Raw genomic sequence first — 13,460 nt, forward strand, 5'->3', positions numbered from 1 at the left:
CAGTCTAAAATCCTAGTTTTGTTAAGTGAATAACAGTACTAGGACCTCTTTACAAAAGGCGTGGTGAGCAATACAGCTTGCTATAAAATGTCAGTTATTGTTTCCATCCTCCAGAGTACAGCATGAATTTCCCATTGAACACTAATTTTGCAACTTGGAACTCCTTGCAGAATTTCAGCAGCAGCTGGTTACCCCTCTATAATGCATTAGTGGTAGACATCGAATTCTGGACATAGAGTATATGTTCACACATCTGGTGTCAAAATAACACCTTAGTTTCTCAAATCTGAGGTCCCTCATCAGCTATATGGAGGGCATTTTTTTATTGCAGTAAAAGGAAAACGAAGACTTGCACTTATCAAGTACCTTTCACAGGAACATCGGAATAGGAGTAGGCCATCCAGCCCATCGAGCCTGCTCCACCATTCAAGTTGATTACGGCTGATCATCTACCTTGATGCTACTTCCCCGTACTACCTCCATATCCCTTGATGTCATTGGTCTCCAGAAATCTATTGTTTTCTGTCTTGAACCTTTATGACCAAACAATGTACCAAAGTACTTTACAAACAAGGAAGTATTTTCTTTGAAGTGTGAGTCATTGTTGTGTGGGGGCCGGTTAGCTCATTTGGCTAGATGGCCGTGTGGTGCAGGGTTCAATTAATGTTCCAACTTGGGACCTGCCTCCTTGCCCTGCCCCTGAGGGTGGAAGGCAATGGCAAACCACAACTGACGGAAACAGCCAAGAAAATGACTCATGGTGAAGCATCAGCTGATAATGAGCCCAAGACCTGCCTTCAGGCAGAACACTGTTGGAATGGGGATAAAAGGTTAATCAGGAGAAAGAAATTTAGAATATGAGATAAAGCTAGCTAGAAATATAAATGGATAGCAAGAGTTTCTACAGGTATTTAAAATGGGGAAAAAAATAAATAAAGTGAGTGTTGGTCCTCTGGAGAGTGACAATGGGGAGTTAATAGTAGATAATAAGGAAATGGTGGATGAAATGAACAAATATTTTGCTTCTGTCTTCACTATAGAAGATACAAAAAGCATACCAGTAATAGCTGTAAATCAGGAGGTGGAAGGGAGAGGGGAACTTGGTGAAATTATTATCACTAGGGAAGCAGTACTGAGCAAATTGATGGAGCTGCGGGCTGACAAGTCCTGATGAACTACATCCTAGGGCCTTAAAAGAGATGGTTGATGAGGTAGCATATACATTGGTGTTAATTTTCCAAAATTTTCTAGATTCTGGAAAGTAGCAAATATAACCCCTCTTATTCAAGAAGGGAGGGAGGCAGAAAACTAGAGGCCAGTTAGCCTGATGTCTGTCGTGGGGAAGGTGTTAGAATTGATCATTAAGGAGGTTATAGCTGGGCATTTAGAAAAACACAAGGTAATCAGGAAGAGTCAGCATGGTTTTGTGAAAGGGAAATCGTGTTTAACTGATTTATCGGGGTTCTTTGAAGGAGTAACATGCACTGTGGATAAAGGGGAGCCTGCAGAGATACTGCATTTGGATTTCCAGAAGGCATTTGATAAGGTGCCACATCAAAGGTTATTGTAGAAAATAGAAGCTCATGGTGTTGAGGATAACGTATTAGCATGAATAGAAGATTGGCTGGCTGGCAGAAAACCGAGTATGCATAAATGAGTCTTTTTCTGATTGGCAGGTTGTGACGAGTGGGGTTCCGCATGGGACCTCAACTTTTTACAATTTTTATATCAATGATTTCGATGAGGGGTTGCGAAGGCATGGTAGCTAAACTTGCAGATGACACAAAGATAGGCAGGGAAGTATGTTGTGAATAGGACATGAGATTGCAGACGGATATAGTTAGATTGAGTGAGTGGGCAAAAATCTGGCAGATGGAGTATAATGTGGAAAAATGTGAAGTTGTTCACTTTGTCAATAAAAAAAATCAGAGTATTACTTAAATGGAAAACAACTGCAGAATTGAGGTGCAGAGGGATCTAGGTGTTCTAGTGCATAAGTCACAGAAATTTAGTATGCAGGTACAGCAAGTAATTAGGAAGCCTAATGGAATGCTATCCTTTATTACAAGAGGAATTGAACATTAAGGATGTTATGCTTCAATTATACAGGGCATTGGTGAGACCACATCCTGAATGCTGTGTGCAGTTTTGGTTTCCTTATTTAAGGAGGGAGGTAAATGCATTGGAGGCAGTTCAGAGGAGGTTTACTACCTGGAATGAGCAAGTTGTCTTATGAGGAAAGGTAGACAGACTGGGCTTGTTTCCACTGGAGTTTAGAAGAGTAAGGGGTGACTTGATTGAAGTATATAAGATCCTGAACGGTCTTGACGAGGTGGATGTGGAAAGGACGTTTCCTCTTGTGGGTGAGTCCAGAACTAGGGTGCACTGTTTTAAAATTAGGGGTCGTTCTTTTAGTACAGAGATGAGGAGAATTTTTTTGAGGGTTGAAAGACTTTGGAACATTGCCTCAGAAGGCGGTGGAGGTCAGGCTATTAAATATTTTTAAGGAGGAGATAGATTCTTGTTAGGCAAGGGAATCAAGGGTTATTGGGGGTCAATGGGAATGTGGAATTTGAAAGGCAAACAGATCAGCCAGGGGGCGGGGAGTAAAACCCATGCTGTTTGAAATAGCATCATGGATCTTTTCCCTTTTGTTGCCTTTATTCCCATGGCCTACTTCTGCTCCTAATTTGTATGTTCGTATCTATTTTCCACACATCTGAGGGAGCAGAAGTTTAAAGTCTCATCTAAAAGACAGCATTTCTGATGTTTGAATCCATTATAAAGGATGTAATAGCAGAGCATTTAGAAATGCATAATATAATCAAGCAGAGTCAGCATGGCTTCATGAAGGGGAAATCATGCCTGACAAATCTATTAGAGTTCTTTGAGGAGGTAACAAGCAGGATAAATAAAGGGGAACCATTGGATGTAATATATTTGGATTTCCAAAAGGTGTTCGCTAAGGTACCGCACATAAGGCTACTTAATAAGATAAGAGCCCATGGTGTTCAGGGGTAGTATATTAGCATGGATAGAGGATTGGCTAACTAATAGAAGACAGAGTTGGGATAAGGGGGGCATTTTCAGGATGGCAACCTGTAACTAGTGGAGTGCCACAGGGATCAGTGCTGGGGCCACAATTGTTTACAATATATATTAAGGACTTGGATGAGGGAAATGAATGTACTATCGCCAAGTTTGCAGATGACACAAAAATAGGTGGGAAGGCAAGTGGTGAGGATGATACAAACAATCAATAAAGGGATGTAGGCAGGTTAAATGAATGGGCAAAAACTTGGCAGATGGAATATAATATGGGAAAGTATGAGGTTATGCACTTTGACAGGAGGGATAGAAGAGCTGAATATTATTTAAGTGGAGAAACACTGCAGAAAGCTGCAGCACAGTGGGATTTGGAGGTCTTCGTGCATGAATCCAAAAAAGCTAGCAGATGTTCAACAGGTAAGGCAAATGGAATGTTGGCCTTTATTTCAAAGGGAATGGAGTATAAAAAATAGAGAAGTCTTGCAAAAACTATACAAGGCACTCGTTAGACCACATCTCTCTCCTTTTCCTTTCTCTCTCCTTTTCCTTTCTCTCTCTCTCCTCTTCTTCCTCTCTCTCTCCTCTTCTTCCTCTCTCTCTCCTCTTCTTCCTCTCTCTCTCCTCTTCTTCCTCTCTCTCTCCTCTTCTTCCTCTCTCCTCTTCTTCCTCTCTCTCTCCTCTTCTTCCTCTCTCGCTCTCCTTCCCCTCTCTCTCTCTCCTTCCCCTCTCTCTCTCCTTCCCCTCTCTCTCTCCTTCCCCTCTCTCTCTCTCTTCTTCCCCTCTCCCTCTCTCTCCTCTTCTTCCCCTCTCCCTCTCTCTCTCCTCTTCTTCCCCTCTCTCTCTCCTCTTCTTCCCCTCTCTCTCTCCTCTTCTTCCCCTCTCTCTCTCCTCTTCTTCCCCTCTCTCTCTCCTCTTCTTCCCCTCTCTCTCTCCTCCTCTTCCCCTCTCTCTCTCCTCTTCTTCCCCTCTCTCTCTCCTCTTCCTCCCCTCTCTCTCTCCCTCTCTCCTTTCTTCTCTCTCTCCCCCTTCTCTCTCCCTTCTCTCTCTCTCTCTCCCCCCTTCTTCCTTCTCTCTCTCTCTCTCCTCTTCCTTCTCTCTCTCTCTCTCCTGTTCCTTCTCTCTCTCTCTCTCTTCTTCCTTCTCTCTCTCTCTCTCTCTTCTTCCTTCTCTCTCTCTCTCTCTTCCTTCTCTCTCTCTCTCTCTCTTCTTTCTCTCTCTCTCCTCTTCTTCCTTCTCTCTCTCTCTCTCCTCTTCCTTCTCTCTCTCTCTCCTATTCCTTCTCTCTCTCTCTCTCCTCTTCCTTCTCTCTCTCTCTCTCTCCCCTTCTTCCTTCTCTCTCTCCCCTTCTTCCTTCTCTCTCTCCCCTTCTTCCTTCTCTCTCTCCCCTTCTTCCTTCTCTCTCTCCCCTTCTTCCTTCTCTCTTCCCTTCTTCCTTCTCTCTCTCTCTCCTCTTCCTTCTCTCTCTCTCTCCTCTTCCTTCTCTCTCTCTCTCCTCTTCCTTCTCTCTCTCTCTCCTCTTCCTTCTCTCTCTCTCTCCTCTTCCTTCTCTCTCTCTCTCCTCTTCCTTCTCTCTCTCTCCTCTTCCTTCTCTCTCTCTCCTCTTTCTTCTCTCTCTCCTCTTCCTTCTCTCTCTCCTCTTTCTTCTCTCTCTCTCTCCACTTCCTTCTCTCTCCTCTTCCTTCTCTCTCTCTCTCCTCTTCTTCCTTCTCTCTCTCCTCTTCCTTCTCTCTCTCTCTCCTCTTCCTTCTCTCTCTCTCTCTCTCTCTCCTCCCTTCTCTCTCTCTCTCTCTCTCTTCTCACTCGAGCGCTCTCGTTCCCCTACCCCTTTTCTCCCCACCCCAAGCTAAGCCCTTCTGTTTCATGCCCACAGTTCTAAATCTGAAAGGAAAACTGCCCGCATGCCTTGCGATCTTGACTTGCATTGAGACTTTGATGTCTGTCAAGAAGGAAAAAAAAATCTATTTTTTTTTCTTCATGATATTGATATGAGCATCAATTCGAAACTTCTCTCTTCCACCACCACCGCAAGAACTCATATGCACCAACAATTCAGATTTCCCTTGAAGGCCCTAGCTCAGGCTGTGCAGACTCAGCACTGTAATCCCAAACTTGGGAATACCCACCATCATATGCCACTGGTTAGCCCTTTGCTCTAATTAGTGGATAGAGTGCACTCAATCCCTAGTGATTGACCTACAACACAATACTTTCAGGAATACCTGGAACAGATACTCCCCCAAGTCCATCCCTTAAAGTACCATCCAGTACATCATTAATGAAGACATTTCATAGATTGAGTTATAGTGGGCATCTTTGCGACACTCTTTTGACAGTTGGGTTTGATGATTAACTGCTTCTCTCCTACAGATTTTTCAGCTGGAGAAAAGCTTGGTTAAATCTTAGGTTTTAGTCAAATACTTGCATAGATTCCTTCATCTTCATGACTGCCATAGCCTTGGGAAGAGTGATTTTAAAAGTATTGCAAGTTCATAGAGCCTTAAACGTTCTACAATCTGGAATAAAGCTGCAACCTGCCCTGCATCATCATCATGAGAATAATAAAACTGTTCTTTTCTGATTGCTACACTGGCCTCCAAAATATTGATTATACATGTTGCAACAGGCTGAAGAAATACCTGGAAGGTAACTGATAGTTCATTCCTGAGTGGTTTTGGGGCTTGGTAGCCTCCTTGTAGGTAGAAACCACAACTATGCTCTGGAATATTGAGGGTATGAAGGCTTCAAGTAGATCTCTCTGCCTCAAAAGGGCAGCTGAAATGCAAGTTGGTAATTCTCCCTCTTCTCCCACCCCTCCTCATAATGTGGGCTCAATCATTGTATTGGCATATTTCTGATCGTTTCTGCATACTTTATAACTTCCATGCTGGTTGGATAGAGTGACTTGACAGGATCAAAGAATGATGGTTTTAATTACCCAACTCACCAATTGGTTTGCAGACACTATTCTGGCACTGAATATTGAATAAATATTACGCACATCTTAGCTCGGTGTCAAAGGGGGACAAATGCATAATATACCAGACATGCCAAATAACTTTGAAGCTTGTGCTAAGAGCATGTGACCTTAATCATAATCTGCAGTTTGTGGTAACTATTGATTATAAAATGTTTGTGTAAAAAATGCATTAAAATGTGACACTGGTTTATTTTTTCTTTTCAATTTGTTTATTTACAGGTAAATCAGGGTGAAATAAATCAAACAAAAATGCCGCTGTTCAAATCACACAAAAGTCCAGCAGACATTGTCAAAAATCTCAAAGAGAACATGGCGATGCTGGAAAAGCAGGATATTTCAGACAAAAAGGCTGAAAAGGTATCTAATGGTGCTTGAAAAGGTGTTGTCATGTGGTAGTAATCTTGTTCAACGCATGAGTGAAAAAAGCGTAGCATAGAGTGTAGTTGAAAGCTGACAAAATAAATTTTCCAGTGTCTTTGTCATGTCATAATCAAAGTGCCAATGTTCTATGATTGAATAATTAATTATGCTTTTATGTCAGCTTTTAAAATATTTTGTTTGGCTTCTATGGAAGGAAAGAACTTGCATTATATAGTATCTTTCAGCTGATGAGTTGCTTCAGAGATGTAAGCAAACGAAGCAGCCATTCTGTGTACAGCAAAGTGATAAATGGCCAGTTATTCTGTTTTGGTGATGTTCACTTAGTAATAACTGGTATACCAGGAAAACTCCCCTTTTGGAGTAGTGCCACAGGATCTTTTATGTTCAGCTGAACAGGCAATCTCAGTTTAAAGACCTATTTCAGAGGTTGAATCACTGACAACAGAACAATCCCCCAGTGCTGCACAGATTATGTGCTCAGCTCCTGAGGTAGGATTGGAAAACGTTTCCTTCTGAGTGGCAGATGAGAGTCCGACCGCTGAGCCTGGCTCATGGTTGTTGAAGTGCAATTATTTGGATGTTCTTCAAGGCTCAAAAAAGAAATGCAAATGTTTTGAAATTCAGCTGTATGAATACTAATGACAGTTATTTTAATGATACACTAATTCATTTATTTAAGTGGGCTAAAAGTTAAAATAAATGAGCAAAATATTTGCATAAGCACATGTTGAGAATTCATATGCACAGTGCAGTCAAGAGACTGGATGCGAGCTGCACTTTTAAAACATGAACATGTAATAGAAGGATTGTAAGTGCTTTAACCATGATTTCTTAGTTTGGTGCCAGCTATGTATTATTGCTGACATCTTTGTGGTCAGTTCATTTTTTTTAAAAGCAACTACACCTTAATAGGCATAATATGCTTAGGGATTGCTGATCTGCAAAACGCTTCTCAAATTTGTTTCTTCATAAATTGTCATGGAACAGGGCATGTTATTGAATTGTAACAAATAGTTACTGTATAGTTAAGAATGTTGCTCTGTACATTCCAAAAGAGAAACAGCCAGTCCTTTTAACACAAGTGCTCCCGTACAAAATATAAGCTCGCAGAGCGAGATATATTGCTCTTTGTGGGTATTAATCTTTGCAGCCTCTTTAAGTTGGTGAGCATATTTGATATCAATCATTTTGACCTGTATCACTGATGTAGTACACATTTATTTCGATGCTCAGCCTGGTTTTGTGCACGTTTTTAGTAGATTTTAGAGTGTATGGGAATATTATTGAATGATTTTACCTGTGCACAAGTTTGTAAGCTTTTAGGTAAACTATGGTTATATGACTGTGATGTAAGTAAAATACTTGAAGGAAGCACTGTGCTGTGCTTGTTTTTCTATGTCAGCTTGGCGCAGTTGATGGCACTTTTGCCACTTTGGCCAGAAGATAGTGGGTTCAAGCCTCACTCAACCTCTGTTTCTCGCCCTGAAGAGAAAATCCAGCCCTTCATCTTTACATAATTCCATCCCTTTATCATCACTACTATTATTATTAAAAATAGATTTGTCAAGATAATCCAGCAGTTACCTCGCTCTTTCACATCCTTAAAGTACTGTCTTTTCCAAGTTCTTCTTCTTCAAAGATTTCACTGAGCATCTCGCCTCCTATGCTGTCAAGTGGATTGTCCTGCAGATCAATATATCTGTTAATTGGTAGAAGAGGTTTAATCCATTCATCTTATTTAACATTGGCTTTTATATATGTTGAAATCCTGAGGGGACTTGACAGGGTGGATGTTTGAAGAGATGGTTCCCCCTGTGGAAGAGACGAAAACTAGGTGACACAGTTTAAAAATAAGGGGCCTTCCATTTAAGATCGAAGTGAGGAGAATTTTTTTTCTGAGGGCCATGAAAATTCTCTTCCCCAGAGAGTGGTGGAGGCAGGGTCATTGAATATTTTTAAGGCAGATTTCAGTAGATTCTTTACTAACAAGGAAGTCAAAGGATATAGGGGGTTAGCAGGAAAATGGAATTGATGCCAAAATCAGATCAACCGTGATCTTGTCAAGTGGCGGAGTAGATTCAAAGAGTTGATTGGCCTACCCCTGCTCCTAATCTGTATGTATGTTCAGCACTTTTTAAGCTAACATTGACAGGAGGTGTTACCTGCCAGATAGCACCTTTTCTGAACTGAGATGTTAAATTGAGGTCCCCCTGATCTGGTGGTCGTTAAAGAATCCATTCGCATTACTGTTTGTGGGACCTTGTGTACAAAATGACTGGCTTGTTTATCCATATAGCAATACTGAATAATGCAACTTATTATGTAAGATGTGGCTGGGGAAATTTAAGACACACTGAAATGCTACAGCGGTTGTTATTTGTAAAAGATACTAGTAAGTTTTGTCTTACTTGCTATTCCCCCAAAATTGTGTGTGAACAAGTTTGTGTTGCAAAAGAATGTCTAAAGTTGATGAATATGGTAAATTGGCACAAAGATTACACATCAGATTTCTGTTAAACTAGTAACCAATTATTTCTCTCATTTGAGATATTAGACACATAATTCCATTTTTATTATTTGCGTGTTTCATTGATGTGTGTATGGGTAAATGCTTAAAGACTTGATCAAATTTTTATTACATGAAAATTGAGTATTTTTAAAAATTCCTCCAGTGACATTTCCGAGATTGACTGCTGGGATTCTATTCCTTTTCCATGAAAGCAGTGGCTTTGGTCCTTGCATGTAGTACTTTGAGACCAGTGTATCAACAGACCGAATGCTAGGATGTGAATTCAATCCTACAACTGATCATGTATTGAGTTCCTGATCTCAACTGGGCTGTCAGGAGGAAGGGCTTCTTTAGAGAGAGAATAAAGGAAAGATTGACTGAACTTGTATAGCTTCCAGCAGTTGGTTCAAGAGCAATATTTGAAAGACAGCTTGACATAGACCTCTCAATCTGGCATTTTGTTCGAGAAATTGTGTTTGGATCAGAGAACTTAAAATGGTGAAGAAACTTTATTTTCAAAAAACTTGGGTGGTGCAGGAGATGGAGTAATAGAAAATTTTGATTATAAATAATCTGTTCGCATTTTGATGCTAAGGAGCATGTCCTGGACTGGTATATTTCTACCCCTTTTAAATTGAAAGTCTCCTGGCCATTGGTTAGCTTTCCTTCAACAATCTGCTTTTGCTGCTGGCATTTTTATGCTGATTCTATGGTATGCTTTAAGGTGGGGCAACAATTTTTCTGGTTCATTTAACTGTTGTTAAAATTAATGGAACTTCAAGAGCATAAATTAACCAAGAGAAGGATGGGTGCAGTTAGCTGATAGTTCCTTTCTAGAACTGCTGATGTGAATGAATTAACTAAATTGGCAGAAGAGAGAGTTAATGGTTTTTTGTTAATGACTTCTATAATTCTACAGAATAAAAGGAAAAAGTGTTTTGCAGTCTATCAGTATGCAAAAATTATATAGAGAAAATTAATTGAAATGTGAAATTTGTCATTCTTAGAATGTAGCCCTCAAGTTCTAAAACAAATAGAATATTGCAGATGCTGGAAATCTGAAATAAAAACAGAGAATACTGGAAATAATCAGGTGTGGCATTATCTATGGAGAGAGAATCAGAGTTAATGTTTCAGGTTGATAACCTTTCTAACTCCACAGATGCAAGACAATATCATTGAAGGCGGAAGGGGGAGGTGTTGCTGGGGGGGTGGGAAGAAAATTTTAGCACAGTAATGGGTCAGGTATCATTGATTTCATTGCTACGGTATGTTTCCAACAGATTTGACCATGTAAACTGAAATTAAAGGATTTGTTTGTGAATGCCAGAATACAGCAGCCTGAAAAAAACAATAGATTGCAGAAAGGCTTGTGGCTGGATTCAATTTGAAATGTGATGTAGTTTAAAAACTGCTTTTCAAAAAAATAAATCTTCTGCTTCAAAGTTATCTTGTAGATGGCAGGTATTTTTATTGGGGACCTGCATATATAATCCCAATGATTTGTGACCAAATGTGTCCTAAATTAAGTAGAAACTGGCTTGCACTAAGTCAGTGAAGTCAGCATCCCATTTGTTGACAAAATATGAAGCGAGCCCTAAGTTGTGAGAGCACTTGATAAGATTTGCATTTATGCGACATGTTGATCTTTCTTCTCTCTCGCAATTGTATCAGATTGCTGCAGAAGAAAGCTCTGTGGCTGCATCTACATCACATGGACTGCACCTGTGGTAGTGCAAGCAGCATACTCAATTATTTTGTTCCTCCACCCTCTCTTTCCCCCCCCCCCACCCCCTCCACGTCTCAATTCTCGAGAGCAAACTTCTCTGGCAAATCTGTTCCTAAAATGCTCATTCTCTGCTAGCATGTTAATAACCATTTAACCAGCTTGGGTCTGCTCTGTCCTCGCCTAGTGCCTACATATGGACCTAATGGAGTTTTTCCTTGATGCTCCTTTCAGAAGAGGAGTTCTTCCAACCTTTGTGAAGGAGAAAACATTGAGTTGGAGGGCCCATTTATATACCATATAAAGGGTGCCGTCTACCTAGTATAGATTAAGTGAGAAGATATCCTGCACCAATAATCCAGCAAAAGTCTGTTCAAACCCCAACGTGTCAGTTTAAGAATTTGTACTGATACTAGCTTTTTTATCTTTTAAACTGAATACAAGCGACTATGAAGTTGTTGGGAGAACACTACTGGTTCACCAATGTCCTTTAGGGAAGGAAACCTGCCACTATCCTTGCCTTGTCTGGCTTATGGAACGCTACTCCGACACCAATGTGGTTGACTCTTAACTGCCCTCTGGGCCTTGCAAGCTGCTCAGTTGTATCAAACTGCTACTCTGTTCAAAGTCAAGGGCAAGCAGTACCTTATCAGGGCAACTATGGATGATGGGCAATAGACCCTGGCAGCAACATCCACCCGAGAATGATCTAATAAATTGTCCCTCTTTCATAAGGGGTAGGTTGTTAGTTGCATTTCAAGTGTTCAATTCCACAAATCCTCTCATGGTGAAAATAAATGGGTTTTTTTAAGAACTAAATTAAACTATTCAGCTTTCTAATTTGAGACTGGGTGAATGAAGAAAAAATAATGGCAAGCAAATTAAATCTCCCTGGATAAAGTTGATGGCTCACATTGCTGTTCCATAGATAATTTTTCACCACTTTAAGTATATGATCAACACCGGAATCAGAGTAATATGACAATTGGCCGTATATGTCCTTGAAGCTATTCTGATTTTGAGAAAAGAGAACGAGCTAGAGTTGATAGAAATTACACCAGAAGCTTAAAATCATGCATGTAGGTTGCTAGAAGAGAAAATTTTCTTTAGAAAGAATAGAGAATGGGAACGAGTATAAAAGGTGGGTGAGTGGAATTCATTGCACTTGAGTAAAGTGTTTCAGTTAAGTCTGAAAACGGGTTGCTGAAGGTACAATATTACACTTTGTTTCTATGTTATGGTTGGTGGCTAGAAGCTTCAATGCAAAAACTTGGAAATGCTTTCCTAAATCACGGGGGTCCAGCAAATAAAAATTAATTACTCTAACTGTACCCCCAACTAGTCTCTGTGTACTTTTTCATGAATAAAGAGGGCTGCAAAGTCTGAAAGGGGATTTTGTATTTGCTGAGTATTGATAAAACTGTTTACAATGTGTATGTGGCTCAGAACAGCATGTGACACATGCTTACCTTGCATGTGTGGAATATGGGATTCATGAAACTGCACTCTTTTTAACAATACTGTCCAAAAATGTGGCTTGATCTTTTAACCGATGATGCTGCATATTGAGTTGTTGATGTCATTTGGTTATTGAAGGGTTTTCTAAGCATTGGCTGAATGCATTTTTATTCAATGCTTTTATATTGTATCTGTTAATCTTCTCTCCCCACCCTCATCCCATGCAGATGCTGACTACTGGGATGCAGTTGAAAAAGTACTGGTAACTTGCCCAAGCAACCATCTTTTCTGTGGACTTGGACACAGTGATGCGAATCTCTGAATCCAGTTCCCTCCTGATGTGTGTACTTCCAGCAAGTTTGCTAGATGATAATCCCAGTCAGGACATTTTCCCCTGTCACCCCCTTTCCCTCCACATAGCTTAGGTTAACTAAATCACTTCAATTTCACAGTTTGAAAATGACACACAACTTGGAAATATAATAAACAGTGAGGAGGATAATAGCAGACTTCTTGAAGAAATAGATTGGTGAAATGGACAGGGATATATGGCAGATTAAATTAATGAAGAGAAATGCAAAGTTGCAGGAACAGAAAGACCTGGGGATTCACATACACAAATCTTTGAAGGCAGCAGGGAAAGTTGATATAGTCATTTAAAAAAATAGCCTACAGGATGTTAGGCTTTATAAATAGAGGCGTAGATTACAAAAGCAAAGTTATGTTAAACCTTTGTAAAATACTAATCAGACCTCTGGGCTATTGTGTTCACTTCTGGACATCACACTTTATGAAGGATTTCAAAGCCTTGGTGAGGGTGCAGAGGAGATTTACGAGAATGGTACCGGGGTGAAGAACTTCAGTTACATGAAAAGACTAGAGCAGCAGAGATTGTTCTCCTTAGAACAGAAATGTTGGAGGGGAGAATTGGTAGAGGTGTTCAAAATTGTGGAAAATTTAGTTAGTGTACAAAGGGAAAAAGTGTTTCTATTGATGGCTGGTAACCAGGGGGCGCAGATTTGAGATACTTGGCAAAACAATCAGAGGGGAGATGACAGCATCGTTTATTTTAATGGATTATGATGATCTAGAATGCAATGCGGGAAAGGGTAGTGGAAGCAGATTTGGTAATAACTTTCAAAAGAAATGCAGGGTTATGAGGAAAGAGCAGTGATGTGGGAATAATTGGATGGCTCTTTCAGGGAGTTGGCACAGGCATGATTGTGGAATGGCCTCCCCTGCTATGTGATTCTATGAATTGTCTCTGAATTAAAACTGCACAGTCTGGGATTAAGTGTGGTTAATGTCATAGCCATTTGGTCGGTAGAGGAAACCATGCCTAAGGTATGGGTGCAGTTAAC

At 40.4% G+C, this 13,460-nt stretch overlaps 1 protein-coding gene across 7 annotated transcripts in view; it reads left to right on the forward strand.

Moving 5' to 3' along the window:
• cab39l (calcium binding protein 39-like) overlaps positions 1 to 13,460 on the forward strand; it is a 78,201-nt gene that overhangs the window by 12,614 nt on the left and 52,127 nt on the right. For 4 of the 7 annotated variants that reach the window (XM_078559457.1, XM_078559458.1, XM_078559455.1 and 1 more), the window contains one exon: positions 6,245 to 6,382. The exons of 1 other annotated variant lie outside the window; for it this stretch is intronic. In XM_078559457.1, coding sequence (XP_078415583.1) covers positions 6,275 to 6,382 — 108 coding nt within the window. In that variant the 5' untranslated portion in view covers positions 6,245 to 6,274. Of the gene's footprint in view, positions 1 to 2,208; positions 2,364 to 5,435; positions 5,692 to 6,244; positions 6,383 to 13,460 lie in introns of those variants that run through there. 2 more of the 7 variants (XM_078559453.1, XM_078559456.1) reach the window with 2 other exon arrangements.

Source organism: Cetorhinus maximus, chromosome 16, assembly GCF_964194155.1.
Source record: "Cetorhinus maximus chromosome 16, sCetMax3.hap1.1, whole genome shotgun sequence".
Classification (NCBI taxonomy): Eukaryota; Metazoa; Chordata; class Chondrichthyes; order Lamniformes; family Cetorhinidae; genus Cetorhinus; species Cetorhinus maximus.